Here is an 18151-nt window from a genome sequence, read left to right as displayed (position 1 = left end):
TCAATATTTCCAAGAAACTGGCCTTTCGAATCGAGGTACGATCCTATTCTGAGATTAAAATCACCTGGGCATGTAATATGGCCTCAAAGGCCGTAATTCAAGTTGGCTGGGGGGAAAGGGAGCGACATTATAGGCAAGTTGAATATGGTCATCACACTAGACTGGGTGGTTTTTTTTTCTTTAAAGACATTATTGGTATTCCTTTCCTTCCTCGGGTGGATATACCTTAACAGAAGTAAAGCTGCAATGACCCACGGGCCCATCGACCGGTATAGATCCCCATTTCACAGGTAATAGTGCCATATCCTCCTCTTCTTGCTCGGACTCTATATCCTCTGTACCTTGTGTCTCTCCCTCCACCCCCGGATCTGCTGAATTCACGTTCAGATTATATGGTGGATGGCACACCGCAGCAATAGCTATGCTGCAGTTCGAAGCCACAGGAATCTCTGACTCAAATCGCCGGAGACTTGTAACTATTAAACCAAGAAACATAGCAGTCGCAATGCACACCCCGCTAAGGATTGCGACTGGAGAGTACCCACAAGCAAATACATCTTTTGCAGATTCCCTCTGTAGTTGTGTGTTATATGCCTCAATTGCAATCACAAAAAGATTCTGTGAAGCAAGTCAATGCAGAATGGAGAGGTCACAATCAGCGGCAACCCGAATCGATACGGAATTGAAAGAAATTAGTTGCTCCGTTGGGCAAGCTTCGGGCTATGGGAGACGCGTAACCCCTTGCAATCGTTACCAAAGCGGCTCCACTAGGTGGAGAGGCACATTGAAGTTAAGAGGCTGTTGTAAGTGACACAGAGGAATGAAAATATCAGCTGTGGCAGATTGGCGATGAGAGAAGTCGTAACGAGGCTTTCACCAGAGTTCTCAACACTGAGAATTGTATCATAGGAGATAGCACCAAGCTGCCCGAAACCGCCACCGGTAATTCCGACTATGGATAGGACTAGAAGGAGGATGTAGATCATGATAGCAAGTATCCAACTAGTAAGATTTGTAGGTTTATGCTTGATAAATAACATTGCTTGTAAAGAAACGACTGCCAAACTTACAAGAAAATGAAGAAGCCCCAACGACTGGAGACAGCGGACCCCCAGCGATTTCGGTTTTTAGTGAAGGCCACAGGTTGGCGAAACTGAGTGTCATGAAGCGAAGGGGGCGTGGGCATGAGTAGCGGGTATATATATTGCGGTTCCAGTGGTTGGAAAACACATACCCTTGGAATAGGGATCCTGGCGGCGAAGGAAGGATGCGATGGCATCGCCAACAGTTTATAGAGAAGCCTTTTTTTTATCCCGAGCCAGATATAAAGTAAAACGAATGTCTTCACAATATTACAGACAACTGTTGCCACTGTTAGGGGTACAGAATACTGCAGACTGCAATTTTGTGTAGGTTCTGCCAGACAGTATCGGACCCTAGATTGAACATTGGATAAATCGGACAAGTGATCGCTGTAGGTATATCCATCGGGCGAATAAATATCCCCTTGATACCCAGTAGTCACCTTCCAGTTATTCTCTGTCGCCAACTTGATGGTATTTTTGCCTCGACACTAGCTCATCTACTAATAAGATCTACTAATGATACCACTGGAATATTCTAGATGGAGTGAGTCACCCAGCTGGATTCTTTGTTTTAGAAATTTACTAGTATTGATATTAGTAGTTGCCGCGGATTGCAATGTGGGGGTATGTTGGCTGTATTCGAGGAAATAATGCACACGAATTATGTATTGTGGGTACCAGCCAGCGGAATCAATTACCATGTCATCTCAGCAAGGCCTGCATGTGTCCACATGCCATCGTTGAATAGTCCACAATCTCTTTGACCTCATCAACATGCTTCAGACTGATGTTCATTATTTTGCCGTTGTTCAATATTCTCGTAACCTCATAATTCGTGAGGATAGCCGCTTCCCTTTGTCCTCGATTTTTTGATTGTTCGGTTATGAAGTGCAGCCAGCGTCCCCCAGAGCACGGAATCCAATAACACCATTTTACTTCAATGCTGTTGTCCGGGAATGCTGAACTCCCATGAGGTAGTGAACCCCCGCGAGGTAGATGTATGAGATCAATGCCTTCTTCTGAGTCGTGCTCAGGCTGCGCAGAAAGCTGCCTCGTGGAAAGTGCTCGGGCGGCGGGTATCGATATGATTCCGTTGGAGGTATTCAGGACAATAATACAAGTGTCATAAAAGTCGAATCCGCCTTCCTTGCACCCGAAAACCCATGATGCACTAGAAAGGACAGTGTCGGGGATGACCCCATGAATCGACAGAGTAACATTCTTGTCTTCAGGGAACGCAGGATATTCAGATTGGATATTTTCAAGTTTTTCGGGCGCGACTATATCATCCTCGTAACTGAGTGGTGACCTGGGGTGCTGTTGTATTTGATATCTTGATAGCGTATACACAAGGCGGCGTATTCGGCTTCTGTCCTGTACGTTGATCTTCCTCCATGGTCTCCCTTCTAACCCGACGTGATAGTGGCCCTCTCTGTTACTAAGGAAGTAATAGACTGCGGACCTTATACTGAGCCAGAGGACCTGAAATCCAGCCCAGATCAAGAATCCTTCGTTGCTGGTCGACTGAATGAGAGAGACATAGGTTGCTACGACGGTAGAAACGCCGATGATAGCAGCAATACCCCAAATTATCCTCCAAATCGAGTGAACTCGCGCGCTTTTGGGTATCCCAAGAATAATCTTGCGATCGACGCCAACTGAAGAACAAGTTGGGAGAGTACCTGTTAAAATGTCAATCTCAGACTTCTGGGAATTCCCCCCAGAGGCCATGTAGTCGCAAGATAACGGCGGCAGTGAAATAAAACACCCAAGTTGCGAGGGTAACCCAAGCAAGTGTGCAGGCATCATATTTCCAAAGGAGAGTGAACTCGCCCAGCTTTCCTATCACAGACGCGGCGAGAAGCATCCAGTCAACATGAGAAAACCACAAAGCATATCTCTTGTCTCGCCACGGATCCTCGACGAAAGAGTAAATCTTTATCTCATCTCCGGGAAAGCTAGAAGGAATGCAGCTCAGAATATTGATCGTGTGCTGATTAAAAACATATACGAATCGGCGTTGAGAAATTATCGGTGAATCTTCCTTCATCCTCGATCCTCGAGCGCTCTACTTAAAATTAGCATATAAATTCTAAGATCAGGAAGTAAAGTACTCATCACCTTAATTTCACTTTCCACGGCTATCGCGGGCTCTTTGCGATCTTGAAACATGAAATTCTTGTCCGCATCCTGGAACAGCCCGACAACAGCGTCCGATTTCGCATTGCTGACACCCATGCTTTCGCGCAACCAACCGGGAGTTGATGTCGCAATGAATAGTCTGACAACAGATATAGCTCCAAATACAGTCATCATCGCCCATACGAGGCCAGCTGGCCCCTTTTCACCTAATGCTAACGACTCCGCGGCGGTTGATCCGATCAACGATGTCAGGGCGGTTATCTCGACCAGACTACCACCAAAGTTGAAGGATGACAACGCGCCTTTGATTTTGGTAAGCTCCGTTGAATTTGATACCGTAGACTTGTCCATCTTGTCTAGTTGGCTAGAAAAATCCGGAAGAGGTTGAGGGTCAAGTCGCTGATGACTGAACAAAAAAGCCCGAAGGACTCTGGCGGAGGCATTGGGCTTTTGTGACTGATTAATTTCAACGAATTTAGCTTGAAATGGTTTTGCATACGCCACAGGTGCTAACCCGGGTGGAACCTGGGGTATAAAATCTGACATTTTACATATCTTACTTCCCAAGTGGTTCCCTGCGTTCCCTGCCCCTATCTTTCTACGAGATATCGTATGTAAATTTGACAATAAAACACAAAATAAAATAGATTTATCAATTTAGGAGCCTCAGAACCTTTCAAATTGGCATCTACTTTCTCTGAATGAGAATGCAGAGATTGCTGCTTAGCAATGCGGTATTGGTAAACAAATGGGTGGTTAAGCATAAGCGACACACCAGATGATTGGTCTGTTTTGATGACAGCTGATATCGCAAAGGGGCTGGGAAAGCCTTGTATCCCGTTTACCAATTGCCTTGAATGTGGCGTCCGTATCGTCGCTTATTTCTTCCTTAGAAGTGGCCCTGCATCAAGGCCCCTGCGAGTAAAACTGGACGAAATTTGTGCTACTAGTGCTATCATCCATATAACTATCTATCCTACCAATGATCGACATTAGCGTGGGCCAGAGGAGTGTCAATGCCATGCTCCGTTTTCCCGGGTATAAATTTGATGAGAGTTGACGCTGCAGATGAATGCCGACAAGGAGGAAAACAATACCCTAAGTCTAAAGTCGAAGGGAAAAGATATCCTGTGTACGTCACTCAATAAAATTCATAAATATTAGAGACAGATTCCTCGCCTTTTTCACCAGTTGCTCTGGCTTTAAATCATAACTCTGAACCTCGAGCCTAATGGTGGGTTTACTATATAATCCTTGAACCTATTTTGGGGGATGATGGTAATTACCCAACGGTAGTAGTTTATCTTATGTAGTACAATGATACTTGCTGAGGCCCTAGGGCCTCAGCCCTGCGGCTTTGTCAGCCCACACTGCTCTGTGGCCTTTATGGCTTTCATGTTGCGTTTGTCCTTTATAGTAGTAGTATTTAGTGGTAGCTGTTGCTCTGAGGGCTTTCCCCTCCATCATCATCCAGTCTCATATCATTTTGGTCCGCTCCTGCCACGAACACTTTTGCAAGCTGAGCATGAAATCATGAGGAGGGGTGATGTTGCAATGTTGTAATGTCGTTAGTGTTAGTAAGAAATTTCAGGCCGAAATTTCCAATGACTTGCTACTAACTAGTACTAGTATACTAATCATACCTGCCTAATTGGATCTCATGTCGGTAATTCCGGGGCGTGCCTTCCTCGTTAGAGAAAACCCTTTCCGCGACCAGTATACAACCTCATTCTTTGAAAGACTGCACCGCAACGGTTACACCCTCGGATCTCTTTCTGAACAGCTGCGGATGATCGGCCAGGTCGCCGGTATGACATGTGATATCTTCTACGACGGCTCCTTGCGTAGCAAATACCATTTGAGTGATCGGCAAGTAGCCAGGAAGTTGCATGCGCTGGTCAATAAGACAGTTCTCCATACGAAGGAGGCTATCTTTTTCATCAGCACCGAGGGATCGATGCCGGATGAAGAGAATCACTCTCGGAGGAACACTCTGTTCATGAAAGTCGGGATCGCCTTGTGTCGTCTACTACTGTTGAACAAAGCCGTCAAGCCGTCTCAAGCTGCAATCTTCGCTCCATACGAATATCAGCGATACAACTGATCCAAAAAGAGAATTTCCTCTGAAAAGGACTGTTCTTGCGCATGGCAGGGAAATGGACCCCTACGGCCCTGGTTTCTTCAACCTCGATATGCGCCAGCACTCATGTCTTTAACACTTTTCAACGGACTCTGGTCCTGGTGGAGAACAAAGCAAACTACTAAACCGAGCCAGACACAGCAAAAGGAAATTTACAGCCTTAAGGCACAACTCCTAGATAGCGAAAATGAGGTTCATGACGCGTAGATAGCAATTGAAAAGCATTTACTCCGTATTGGAGAGGTCGAAAATGAACTATACAATACGCGAGAGGAACTTACCAACCGAGCCAACCTGTATCAGCAGCTAGAGGGGAAGTTTTCCAGGCACGATGTCAAATGGAAACCCACGTCTGTACTACTGGAGGAAATCACCACTGTTTCTACCGACTTCGTTGCGGGTATCTCGAGGAGCTACTAGAGGAGAACGATATTGACTTTTAGAGCTGGATTTATGTTGTAAAATTAGTGAAAAACTCACCCTAGTGGTTAAATTCAATCAAAAATCAATCTCAATGGAGGATTGTATCAGTATAGCTAAGCCTATACTAGAGAGCACAATAGCTACTAAACAGAGCTTTCAAAGCTACTTCAGGATTATCCAGAACTAAGGTTTTATACATCGACAAGTGCTCATGAGATTGAGGGATTTGCCGGGCTATGTATGTACTTAAACTAGACTGTATACTACTAGTACTAGTAGCTACTAGTAGTTATATTACATTGGCAACGCTACTCATTCCCTAGAATGGCCAGCAAAAATACTAGCCATGCGGCATTCGACTACCATGCGCCCTTTTAATCGCACAACATATTCCAAGCCAGACAATACTAAGGGGGCATGCCAGAACATATCAATATTCTAGAAGTTAAATGAAACCTAAGACCAATGTTCTGCCCTCAGGTGCTGCCGACCGGCTCCAGCAACCAAAATTAGGGCAAACTATGTACCTGTGCCTAATATCAAGTACAATCAAACTCGACAAACTCAGCCATCATTCCATCTATCAAGCTACGAAGAAATTTTCTTTGATTTTGGAAGATGGCGAACATCCACTCCAATTCCCGAGCTTGGCCCGCGAAATCAAGCGTGGCTGGGCCAGCATTCCAAAGAGCGGCGGGTAAGAGGTCGACACGCCCAAGCATCCGATCTTCCCTAAAACGGGTATTGAACAGTGCCGATCATTACAAAATAGGCAAGATATGGCCTTTGACTCTCGATTTAGATATTTTGCTCAGGTGTTCGTACATGCCATCGGGGATTTTCCCCTCGTGACAGGCTCGGTCGAGATGCGCGCCTGGATGCCGCCCTTTCCAGTGAGTTCCGACAGCCCTCGATCGGAATGATAGATTCAGCGCAACAAATCTCCGTTCTTTTGCTGGCGTGTATAAGTAATTAGGCTGGGAAGCAGAGATCGGCTCTCGGAATTGGCTATGTGGATAAGTTTCTCGATCATAATCTGGTGAGGATCTGAGCTTTATTTCATTTCACTTTGCTATTACGATGATCATGGATTTCAAGACTAATCGTTTTTTCTAATATTTAGATCCTTCGGTTCTGGAATCGACCTGATCGATCCGTTGGCTGTATACGACCAATCAACTGTGGATAACGTCCTGATTGCTTCGACTACCCGACGAAACGTCGGATATACTAGCCGCCATGAAGGTCGACTTCAAGAAGATCTTCCCCGCATTGACGGCATTCATCGCATTCATCCTCACACTATGCTGTCTATTTGCCGGGACACAGCAGAACCTCCTCGATGGCGCCGACCTTCTCACGGTATGTCCACCGGCTCATCGGAAGATTTTGTGTAGTGCTAATCTTTCAATTCGTATTGTAGCTTTATACCCCCGAAGGCGGTACTGATAGCAAAACCAATGCCTTCTATTCCATTCACGTCATGTCATATTGCCACGGCACCCTAGAGACACTCGGGCCGGGTAGCTCTGGCAGCGCACGCAACGTGACGGAATGCTCGAACCGCAAGCTCTTGTTCGCCTTTGATCCCACGGAAGAATGGGACCAGGGAGTTTCCCATGGCCCGAATCTGGAATGGCCCCGAGTGATCAGCGATGACTTCCACGCTTTCCGTATGACGACTCGTTCGATGGCGGTGATGTATATGATTGGCGTGGGGGCTATTGGGTCCGCACTTGTCGCGCGAGTGGTCTCACTCATTGCCCCGAGGAGGCAACAAGGACTATTTGAATTCGGGTTCCTGTTGGTAAGTACATACGTATAGTTCCGAGTCGTGGTTCACCCGCCGATCCTTCCCTTCTACTGGGAAGAATAAGCACAACCACAAGCAAATAAGCAATCAGGAATTCGCTAACACCCTGTCGATCAGTTTGGGGCTCTAAGTCTCAGTATCGCCTCGATCATTGCGACGGTGATCGCATTTGAATTCGTCGACCTCATCAACGCTCACGGCGATGGTTCCAACGTGTCGGCCAAATATGGTGACAAATTCCTTGGCATGACTTGGGCATCAGCCGGGTTGCTTTTGGTTGGAAGTATTAGCAGTTTCATTAATGTATTTGTCCGAGGCATGCAACATGAGCCGGCGCCTGCTCCTCCGAAGGATGAGGAAGAGGGGGATTCGGACTAGAAAGCTAGAGGCAAACGGAGAGAGGAGGGGCACGGAGGGGCACGGAGGGGCAGACTCGGGATTGAACAGATTCGGATTGAACAAAGGAGGGGTTGAGGACGCGCTGGGCTCAAAGACGCTTGAGCGCGGCACGGACAGACATCGGGGAAACCCGTGCCACCCAGTGATTTTAATCTTATAGTATACGACCGGCAATGCCACCTGAATGAACTACATACCTACCAATAAGGCCAGATGCATGTGGAGCAAGAACCAAGACCCCTAGCGTAATGGTTGTCCGAGCGTGATTTTGCGCACCCCGACCGAGTTTAGAAAGGCTGGGGTCGGCGCAGGGACCAATCGAATGACGGACCGACGCTGAGCGGGTGCACAGATTAGGCAGTCTAGGGGTGTCCCAAGAGAAGGCAAAGGAGGGGAATGGAACCATTCAGAAAGAGGGCGTTGGGCACGTTGGAAAGGGATGGAAGATAATGGATGAGATAGGAATACTGGTAAACCTCGGCAGTTCGATATCGAAGCAGCAACTAAACGGAAGAAAACTGGGTCTGGCCGCTGTCCGTTCATCCGACGTCACCAATAGTGGAGAAGAGAACGGTCGATCACGTAGGTTGTCTGGACGCTGCGATTATCGCGTATCAGATGCGCCATCTTGGCTCAGCCGTGGCTATGGCTATGGCTATGGCCTATGACTAGTATGACTTGTCAGCGTCAGCCGTGAGTCGTCAGCCCTTCAACTAGGAACACTGTACTCCGGATGGCTTAACTTCTCCGGGGTGTCGGCTGGCTTTCCCGCCCACGATACCAATTCTGGTCAAGGGAGTTGCATTCTTTCTGTCTTCCGTTGAAACTCCGGGCTGGGGATTATACGGGTGATACCGGAGACCGATTTGCAGAACTACCCCGGTGAGATGTTTCAGGGGGGTGGCAATGTCCATATGAAGATTGGACTATCAAATGAAAATGAATGCCCGACGAAAAGGAAGAAGGGGGTTTAATGAGCGAAAAGGGTTTAGAGGGTAGGCAGGTCAGAAAGGGGCCTAGTTCCCGGCGCAATTTCATTCTACGAGACTAAGAGACTAAGAGACTTAGGGAGTAGTACGGAGTAGTCTATGCTCACTTGTCATTGCTTTCGACCGGGGTTTGCTAGTTATAGAGAGGGTTACAGGTTGCACGGCAAAGCGGGGGGGGTTACACTGGGTAGACCATCTTGAATGGAATTGTAATTTTGAATTGATAGAATCAACCTTGTTTGAATTCCGGGGCAGAGAGAAAAAGAGAGAAAGAGAGAGAAAACCAACCTCATGATGCCCTCATCAGCAGGAAACAAGGCGGAGCCCAGTTCCGGCGCCGCCTCCCGAAAATCGATGAAGTCATTCACAGATACCACCACCAACAAAACCAAAACCAAAAAAGAGCACGAACCTGCCAGAAAGTATAAACTGGGCCAGGCCACGATGCAAACCGCATAACCATTTAAACCCCTCTCATTCCTCATTCTTGTCTTCCCACTGGCATACAGTGACTCTTATAAATACTCCCATCCATCCCCACATCTACCTCGCTCTTTCCCTCCGAATCAGCCACCCGCACTTCCTTCTTTCCCTTAACCTTCTTTTTAAACCTCAACTCTTCACTCCTCTCTTCTTTTTCCTCTTCCTCTTACTCACTTCTCCACTTCTCCACTTATCTTCTTGCCTCACTTCCACCATGACGAAAAAGGCTGTTCACTTCGGCGGTGGTAACATCGGCCGCGGCTTTGTCGCCGAGTTCCTCCATACTGCAGGCTATGAGGTCGTCTTCGTAGATGTCATGGAGAGCATCATCACCTCCCTCCAGAATACCAAGTCCTATCAGGTCACCGAAGTCAGCGGAGAAGGTGAAAGCACCAAGACGATCACCAATTATCGCGCTATCAACTCCAAGACCCACGAACAAGATGTTGTGCAGGAGATCTCCACTGCCGATGTCGTCACCTGTGCCGTCGGTCCAAACATCCTCAAATTTATTGCTCCAGTCATCGCCAAGGGCATCAACGCCCGCACCGCTTCTGTTCCACTGGCTGTCATTGCTTGTGAGAACATGATTGGCGGAACTGACGCCCTGCACGGATTCATCAAGGACAACACTGACAACTCACGACTGGAGACCCTCGGCGAGCGTGCGTCCTTTGCCAACTCTGCCATTGACCGCATTGTCCCAGCTCAAGCCCCGGATGCCGGTCTGAATGTCCGCATCGAGAAGTTCTACGAGTGGGTGGTTGAGAAGCTCCCCTTCGGCAAGTTTGGTCACCCCGATATTCCCGCAATCCACTGGGTCGAGCATCTCGAGCCCTACATCGAGCGCAAACTGTTCACCGTCAATACGAGCCATGCTACCGCTGCTTACTACGGCAAGTTTGCCGGTAAGAAGACTATTGCCGAAGCAATGAAGGACGAGTACATTCGCAACACTGTCCGAGATGTGCTTCAAGAAACTTCCTCGCTCATCGTGGATAAGCACGAGATCGCTGCCCAGGAACAACAGGATTACGTCGAGACCATCATCAGCCGAATCTCGAACCCTTACCTGGAAGATAGCGTGGAGCGTGTTGGCCGTGCCCCGATCCGCAAACTGGGCCGCAAGGAACGGTTCATTGGTCCTGCCGCGCAACTTGCTGAGCGAAACGCCAAGTACGACTCATTATTGGGCTCTGTGGAGATGACCATGCGATTCCAGAATGTGGAAGGAGACGAGGAAAGCGTGGAGCTAGCCAAGATTCTGAAGGAGAACTCACCGGGTGATGCCACTGTTCAACTGACCAGCCTGGAGCGAGACCACCCGCTGTTCTCTGCCGTGGTGAAGGTGGTAGAACGTGTGCAATCTGACTCCAAGTATGATATCCCCAATACAATCTCCCTTCTCTGTTGTCCACGCTAATCATTTTACAGGGAGGCGGGCCAACCGCGCATCTAGCTGAATTCCTTTCACTCTGAGCAACTTCAAACCGCATGGGAATGGGCGAACACACGGCGTGCCTGGGAAACGGATTTTTTGATATGACTTTACGACTTGTAGTATCCAATGTGTAGTATGATTAGCTACGAAATGACACAATATGATTATCCACTGAAATGCTACTTCCTTTGTATTCCTTCTTTGTACTTCCCAAGCGGACCTAGTAGCTACTAGATTGGCCAATCTATTCCATCTTAGGTAGCTACTAGTCTGCCAATAGAAGACGGTCAATAGTAATGGTGGGCAGTGGGGGATTTCAAACTTTTGCAAAACCACTGTACAGTAGTATCCCTCAAGTACTAACTAGTAAGTAAAGACACAATCAAAAGAAAAGACCTTGGTCTACAACTTGCTATCCTTCCAAACAGGCGCTCTCTTCTCCACAAACGCCTGCAATCCTTCCTTAATATTCTCACCCTCATAAAGTCTCTTAACCCAAGTCTCACTCAACATCCCCGTAGCCTCATCCGCCCCAATCCCCTCCCAACCCAACTTAACCCCCTCCCGACTAACCAGCACCGCATCAGGACTATTCCCCGCAATATCAGCCGCAAACCCCAAAGCCCTCGCAACAATAATCCTCGAAACCTCCTCATTCTCCCGCTCATCCTTACCCCGACCAGAATCAGGAACCTCAACCACTTCATTCACCAATCCCCACCGCTCAGCCTCCACAGCTGACAACGTCCGCCCCGTAAGAACCATCTCCATAGCACGCTGTTTCCCTACAGTCCGCACGAGACGAGGCAAAGCCCCCGCCATAGCAACGACGCCTCGCTTTACCTCTGGTAAACCGATTACCGCCCGAGATGCGGCGATTACGATGTCCGCGTTGATGATCATTTCGGCACCCCCGCCGAAACAGAGACCGTTTATGGCACAGATGAGTGGCTTTTTGCCTTTTCGGCGTGCTACGCCGCCGAAGCCCGAGGGGGGTTGGGGGGGCTTTTTTGCCGGTGTTGTTGGCTTGAGTGTTCCATTCTGGGTGGGTTAGCCTTTTTGACTTTTCTTTTTCTTTTCGGGGATGTGTAGGGTTATTTTCTTTTGTATGGATGATAGGGGGAGGAGAAAGAGAAGAGAAAAGGAATCTCCTAATCAAATCTGACTATCGGTAGATAAATCTACAATCACCACTTCTCGTATCAATCACTGTAAGAAAGAAAAAGAAGTTTACCTTTCAAATCAGCGCCAGCGCAGAATGCTCTCCCTTTCCCAGTCAGAATGCCAACGCGCAGGCTAGGCTCTTCGTCCATCCACTCCCACACATCATGCAGATCAGCATGACCCTGCGCATTGATGCAGTTGAGGTCGCGTGGTCTGTTCAGCGTGACGAGGAGGACGTGCGGTGCCGGAAAGGAGAGGACGGCGTGTTGAGGGTTTGGGGGAGGAGTTGCGAAATCGGGCATTGCGTTGATGACGGGGGGAAACTTGAATTCAATATGCTTTGATGTAGGTTTTGGTTTTGAATAAAGATAAATCTCAAGAGATGATTGTTTGGGTTTGGGTGGGTTTGGGCCCGGTTGTTAAATGCGGAGAGTAGAGCGATGGAGATGCCGAGGGCCGATGCGGGGGAAGGTCGAGATGGAGCTCGGCAGCGGTACTACTAGTAATCAGATATTCAATTCCACCGTGACGCCAGGCGGATATCTCTGGGTAATAGAGTACCTATAGGTCTATACTACTACGTTGATAATATATGGAGGAGTATTATGATCAAACCCTATTTCTACATAGAATGATATTCGAATAAAAAGGGTATTGTGGATTACCGCCCGATAACCTCTCGGTATATGAACAACGTCAGGTCAACACCCCGTCTTTCCCATTGTGAACGCCAGAAACCAAACGCTCCCAGAGCAAATTGCAGAATAGATATCAAGTCGAATACAGACAACGCAAGCATGATCACCACCAGGACTCTACCCCTTATTGATCCATCCACTGTGCACCATAAAATCGTAAATGCGGCTGGTTTTGGTGCCCTCGATCTATAGAATAACGTTAGCAATTCGTCGTGTCATCAAAAGGACATGAATGGAAGAACTGACCTTGCAGATCGTTCGTGCATCCTTCTTCTTCAGAGTACCGCCTTGTTTCATTGCTTCCTTCAACAGTGTCTCTTTGACGACCAGATAGGGCTTCGGCATAAGATGGAGTGCATTGCATAGTTCTACCTCCTCGGTTGTCAAAAGATGAAGATCGGCAGCACCTTCATTGTCCAATTTCCATGCAGACACTCCACTCAGCGGCTGGACCACAAATTTGGTCTTGGCTGGCTGTGATGGTGCGGAATCGCCGTCAATGGCGAACATCCGGTCGAAGTCATTCTCGGGCTCCGGCTCGGATGGTTTGCTAGGCTTCTGGAACCGCAGCGGAAGTTCAGGCGTCGTCAGTTGAATTGCTCCGGTCGACGTCTCGGGCGGTTGTGTTTGCTTAGGACGGGCACTGGCGAAGCGGTCAAAGGAGCCTTGCGGTAGCATCTTCTGTACCCGGTTTTGTTTATCCTGCTCGTATTTCTCGCCTGCTTTCAGGTCACCGATACCCATCTGTCGCCACTCCTGGAGTTGTGAGATGGCGAGGCGCAGATTATGCTCGTATTCTAATCCCTTATTCAGATCGTCGAAGTCTTTCCGGTTCATCATCCGAGCAAGGGGTTTGGCCTTGTTCAACAATTCGCGTTCTTCCTTCGAACGCTTCTTCTCGTGGGCGGTGTTTTTCCGATATTCTAGAAGATTGTGTTCGAAGAGAATCTTCTTGCGCTCTGTGCGCGCAGTGAGGCGTGAGTTGTAGATATCTACCACGGTCATCTTCAGCTCTGTTTCCGCATCTACCTCGCCATTGGGACCGATGCCCGCCCCAGGCTCAAACGCCATGTGCTGAACGGCTTCCTCGGCCTCATTGAGGAATTCAGTTTCGAACTCCAATCGACCAGGCATGTAACCTTGAACCTCATGGCATGCGGGTACACTGGCAGTTGGCTTTTGCTTGGGGGTTGTAGGGGGAGCAGCCTTGGCAGCATCCTTGCGCTCCTCGATCCGACGCTTCTTGCGCGTATGGAACTCTTCCTTGGAGATGGATTTCTGAAGGCTGCTATCCTCTGGGTCGGCGCGATCGGGGAGAGGGAAGTGACTTCCATATACGAATGTCTCGATGTAGTGATCGCGCACCTCATCCTTGGAGCGGTAACCACCGATGTGGTCGGCGATGTCGGCCCATGAGCCCAGGCCGTAGATTTCGGCGCCCTCGAGCAGCAGCAGTTCCTCATCAGCACCCCAATCTTCCTGGAAGATCGGGACGGAGTTTTGCTCGATGACTTGGAAGGGGTGGGTGGCTGGGTCGTGGTTCTTTGATAGCTCCCCGGCGCCGAAGCAGGGGACACAGAGGTCGTATTCAGGGCAGGAGGGGTGTGCACAGGAGATGCGGACCTAACGGGGTGAAAGAGAAGGATTGGTCAGTGTATGCTACATGGATTTTGTTGGTGCATTCCATCGTTCGGTGTTCGGAGGACTCACAGTTGAAGTCACGTCGACGGAGCAGACATCGCAGTGGAACTTTGTGCCTGCCTCGGTGCCGCGCGAGGCGGTCTTCTTGCGTATTACACCCATCGGTTTTTGGTCCCGTTCATCCTCCACAGAATCCAACGTTGTCGTGAGGTCCCAACCTTACCCTCGAGAGGTCTCCGAGGGCAATACGAAGTGTCGAGATGGGTGGAGAGGGGAGGGGAGGGGAGGGGATGCAGGTGGGAGGTGTGCCAAGTTAAGGTGAGATCCTGGGGAAGGATCTCCGCAGATGGGATCGGGAAATAAAGGGCCGAGTGCTAGCTGCAGGATGTAGGCGCAGCTGGAAGAGTTCGCGTTGTCGAATGGACCCTGGAAATGTTGGATTGTCGGGGATATGATTTGATAGACGAGATGAATTGACTGGAAGCTGGGCGACGCGTGTGGTAGTTCCCGGTTCCCACTGTTAAGTGACTGGCAGTGACTGCCTTGAGATTGTGGCTGACTCTCCTTCCTGCCCTGGCTTGCACTGCCCCAATTTGTGGCTGACTCTCCCGCTTACCTCAGCACCCTGAATCTTAAAGATACGGTAAGTACGGTACAGCCTTATGATACCCACACAGCCAACCTCCATCCCCGGAGTGTAAATTACGTATGACCAATACTTCTAGGCACGCTGGCTTCCCCTCCCCGCCACAGCCCATGCCTCGCCCGTGCCTCGCCCGCGCCTTTGATCTTTCTCTCTCTCTATCTTCCAGTTGTGCTTCAGTCTTCAATCTCCTCTGGTGTTGAGAAGGTAAGCCGTGCTAACTCTGTGTCTGGGATTCAATCACGATTCCCATTTCCCCCTCCCCCGAAGATCTGATCGGGCGGCGTGGCGCTGATCTTGTGTGGTCCCCGGCTTTATTTTGGGAACTTCGATGTTGACTCCCCTTGATCGTTCAGGCAGTTTGCACAACGTATCGTGGTCGGTTTCTTTTGGACACTCGACTCTTTCTTCCTCTCTCCCCTCTTGATACCCCGGCCTTGAGACCGCCATCATGTCCTGGAAGCTCACCAAAAGTATGTTCAGTTGGTCTCCCTATCTCCTCTTCCCTCCCCCTCTTCGTCTCCCCCCCCCCCCTCTCTCAAATTTAAGCCGTCGCCCCTCCGCGGCGCATGAGAGGGGCTGACTGTCTCGGTCCAAATTGCTAATTGACCGTTCCGATAGAACTGAAGGAGACGCATCTGGCTCCCCTCACCCAAGGGTTTGGCCGATCGTCTTCCACCTCCACAATCAAGGGCGATTCCAACGGCGGTGGCGGTGATGAAACACCCGTTACCCCCCAAGCCCCCAGCATCGCCGCTGCTCCCAGCAATACTGCAAGTGGCATTGGTATGTTATGCCGTGATCTTATGATCTACATTGAAATTCCCAGACGAAATTTCGTCCACTAACTCCGTGCCTGGTGCTGCAACTATAGCCAATTCAGAGTTCCTCGTCTCTCCCCCTGTGAACCCGGTCAACCCGGGTATTCTGATTGTCACCCTCCACGAAGGCCGAGGGTTCGCTTTGTCTCCTCATTTCCAGCAGATTTTTAACTCTCATTTCCAAAACAACTCCTACGCCCCCTCTTCTTTGCGTCCGAGCACCTCTTCCTCGTCACACTCTACACACGGACAAGCTGGTTCTTTCGTGCAAAACAACCGTCCACAGTCCACTAGTGGTGGCATGAACTCTGCCCCTACAGTCCACGGCCGTTATTCGACTAAATACCTCCCCTATGCTCTTCTCGATTTCGAAAAGAATCAGGTTTTCGTGGATGCTGTGTCGGGGTCTCCCGAAACCCCACTGTGGGCTGGTGATAACACTGCTTTCAAGTTCGATGTGTCTCGGAAGACAGAGTTGAATATCCAGCTTTATCTGCGCAATCCTGCCGCCCGTCCTGGTGCCGGTCGCAGTGAGGATATCTTCCTTGGCGCTACGAAGGTTACACCACGCTTCGAGGAGGCAACTCAACCTTATGTGGAGGACCCAAAACTCAGCAAGAAGGACAACCAAAAGGCCGCCGCTGCTCATGCCGAGCAAGAACGGGCCTCCGGTCAGCGGGGTGTCGAGTGGCTGGATCTCCAGTTCGGCAATGGTTCGATCAAGATCGGCGTCTCGTTCGTTGAGAATAGACAGCGCAGTCTGAAGATGGAGGACTTCGACTTGTTGAAGGTCGTTGGTAAGGGAAGTTTCGGCAAGGTCATGCAGGTCATGTAAGTTGAGCATCAAAATCGGGATTTTCGTCCATCGGACGCTTACCAAGGTTGGAAAACAGGAAGAAAGATACCGGTCGAATTTACGCCCTGAAGACGATCCGCAAGGCTCACATTATTTCCCGATCGGAGGTCACACATACCTTGGCAGAGCGATCGGTCCTCGCGCAAATCAACAATCCTTTCATCGTTCCTCTGAAGTTCTCTTTCCAGTCGCCCGAAAAGTTATATTTCGTTCTCGCATTCGTCAATGGTGGAGAGCTCTTCCACCACCTTCAAAGAGAGCAACGATTTGATATCAACAGGGCTCGCTTTTACACTGCCGAACTTCTGTGTGCCCTTGAGTGCCTTCACGGATTCAAGGTCATCTACCGCGATCTCAAACCTGAGAATATTTTGCTTGATTACACTGGCCATATTGCGCTGTGCGATTTCGGTCTTTGCAAGCTGGACATGAAGGATGAGGACCGAACCAACAGTAAGATTGCACTTTTTTCCCCCCCACAATTTCCACCCCATCTCTTTCTAATCAAATCACAGCATTCTGCGGAACTCCCGAATATCTTGCACCCGAATTGCTTCTTGGCAATGGATATAGCAAGACTGTTGATTGGTGGACTCTAGGTGTCTTGCTTTACGAGATGTTGACTGGTCTCCCGCCATTCTACGACGAGAACACCAACGAGATGTACCGCAAGATTTTGCAAGAGCCCTTGACTTTCCCAAGCAGTGACATCGTGCCTCCAGCTGCTCGAGATCTTCTCACCCGCCTGCTGGATCGCGATCCTCAGCGCCGTCTTGGTGCCAACGGTGCTGTTGAAATCAAGTCTCACCACTTCTTCGCCAACATTGACTGGCGCAAGCTTCTTCAGCGGAAGTATGAGCCCAGCTTCCGCCCTAACGTGGTATGTCATGATTTCTCCTACCCTTTTCTTTTGATCTTACTAATTCTAATCCGCACTCGTTTTTACAGCTGGATGCTCGTGATACTGATAACTTTGATCGCGAGTTCACTGAGGAGGCCCCAAAGGACTCCTATGTTGACGGTCCTGCGTTGTCATCGACTGTGCAACAGCAGTTTGCCGGCTGGTCCTATAACCGGCCCGTGGCCGGACTCGGCGACGGCGGCGGTAGTGTCAAGGACCCGTCCTTCGGCAGCATTCCGGAGTAAGGGCCAGATTAACGCTGGGCTTCATACAAGGTCAATTATTAGGTGAAGAAAGACCGGTGTGCGAAAACAGGTTCATAGACATGATTCTTCATTTGTACTGTCCCATGCTTTTCGTCTTGATCCACATATCACTCACCCATCTTGATCCATCCAATTTCCCTTGTCTCGTGCTTGTCTTTATCTTATCTCTTGTTTCATTTTCTCTTCAAGGAGTCCGTGGCATCTTGATCTCGGAGTACTCTCTCCACGTCCCGAGATAACATTTTA

At 49.3% G+C, this 18151-nt stretch overlaps 8 protein-coding genes across 8 annotated transcripts; 4 read left to right on the top strand and 4 right to left on the bottom strand.

Annotated features, from left to right (window-relative positions):
- Nucleotides 1–767: 767 nt before the first annotated feature.
- N7481_011434 (uncharacterized protein) lies at nucleotides 768–1186 on the bottom strand (the record flags this gene model as incomplete). The annotated part of the gene is made up of 2 exons (XM_057270653.1): nucleotides 768–1002; nucleotides 1071–1186. The coding sequence occupies 2 exons, from the start codon at nucleotides 1184–1186 to the stop codon at nucleotides 768–770; spliced, it is 351 nt and encodes a 116-aa protein (XP_057117827.1).
- Nucleotides 1187–1787: 601 nt separating this feature from the next.
- N7481_011433 (uncharacterized protein) lies at nucleotides 1788–3578 on the bottom strand (the record flags this gene model as incomplete). The annotated part of the gene is made up of 2 exons (XM_057270652.1): nucleotides 1788–2767; nucleotides 3200–3578. 2 exons carry the CDS (start codon nucleotides 3576–3578, stop codon nucleotides 1788–1790), a joined length of 1359 nt encoding a protein of 452 aa, XP_057117826.1.
- Nucleotides 3579–4887: 1309 nt separating this feature from the next.
- On the top strand, nucleotides 4888–5331 carry N7481_011432 (uncharacterized protein; the record flags this gene model as incomplete). Its single annotated transcript, XM_057270651.1, has 1 exon — nucleotides 4888–5331. One exon carries the CDS (start codon nucleotides 4888–4890, stop codon nucleotides 5329–5331), a length of 444 nt encoding a protein of 147 aa, XP_057117825.1.
- A 1698-nt stretch (nucleotides 5332–7029) lies between these two features.
- Nucleotides 7030–7981, top strand: N7481_011431 (SUR7/PalI family protein; the record flags this gene model as incomplete). Its single annotated transcript, XM_057270650.1, has 3 exons — nucleotides 7030–7152; nucleotides 7214–7597; nucleotides 7721–7981. 3 exons carry the CDS (start codon nucleotides 7030–7032, stop codon nucleotides 7979–7981), a joined length of 768 nt encoding a protein of 255 aa, XP_057117824.1.
- A 1707-nt stretch (nucleotides 7982–9688) lies between these two features.
- Nucleotides 9689–10933, top strand: N7481_011430 (mannitol-1-phosphate 5-dehydrogenase; the record flags this gene model as incomplete). Its single annotated transcript, XM_057270649.1, has 2 exons — nucleotides 9689–10851; nucleotides 10909–10933. The coding sequence occupies 2 exons, from the start codon at nucleotides 9689–9691 to the stop codon at nucleotides 10931–10933; spliced, it is 1188 nt and encodes a 395-aa protein (XP_057117823.1).
- An 89-nt stretch (nucleotides 10934–11022) lies between these two features.
- Nucleotides 11023–12381, bottom strand: N7481_011429 (enoyl-CoA hydratase/isomerase family protein; the record flags this gene model as incomplete). Its single annotated transcript, XM_057270648.1, has 3 exons — nucleotides 11023–11058; nucleotides 11342–11956; nucleotides 12205–12381. The coding sequence occupies 3 exons, from the start codon at nucleotides 12379–12381 to the stop codon at nucleotides 11023–11025; spliced, it is 828 nt and encodes a 275-aa protein (XP_057117822.1).
- A 513-nt stretch (nucleotides 12382–12894) lies between these two features.
- adaB (chromatin-binding transcription regulator ADA2) lies at nucleotides 12895–14580 on the bottom strand (the record flags this gene model as incomplete). Its single annotated transcript, XM_057270647.1, has 3 exons — nucleotides 12895–12963; nucleotides 13024–14400; nucleotides 14488–14580. 3 exons carry the CDS (start codon nucleotides 14578–14580, stop codon nucleotides 12895–12897), a joined length of 1539 nt encoding a protein of 512 aa, XP_057117821.1.
- Nucleotides 14581–15512: 932 nt separating this feature from the next.
- On the top strand, nucleotides 15513–17884 carry N7481_011427 (serine/threonine-protein kinase; the record flags this gene model as incomplete). Its single annotated transcript, XM_057270646.1, has 6 exons — nucleotides 15513–15534; nucleotides 15683–15847; nucleotides 15936–16713; nucleotides 16776–17191; nucleotides 17254–17618; nucleotides 17687–17884. The coding sequence occupies 6 exons, from the start codon at nucleotides 15513–15515 to the stop codon at nucleotides 17882–17884; spliced, it is 1944 nt and encodes a 647-aa protein (XP_057117820.1).
- Nucleotides 17885–18151: the final 267 nt, after the last annotated feature.

The sequence above is a fragment of the Penicillium waksmanii genome (genome assembly GCF_028829765.1).
Source record: "Penicillium waksmanii strain IBT 27052 chromosome Unknown utg000009l:1.0-4314994.0:1.0-4318279.0, whole genome shotgun sequence".
NCBI lineage: Eukaryota > Fungi > Ascomycota > Eurotiomycetes > Eurotiales > Aspergillaceae > Penicillium > Penicillium waksmanii.
Note: the sequence above shows the minus strand (reverse complement) of the source record. Positions and strands in the feature narration are given on the sequence as shown.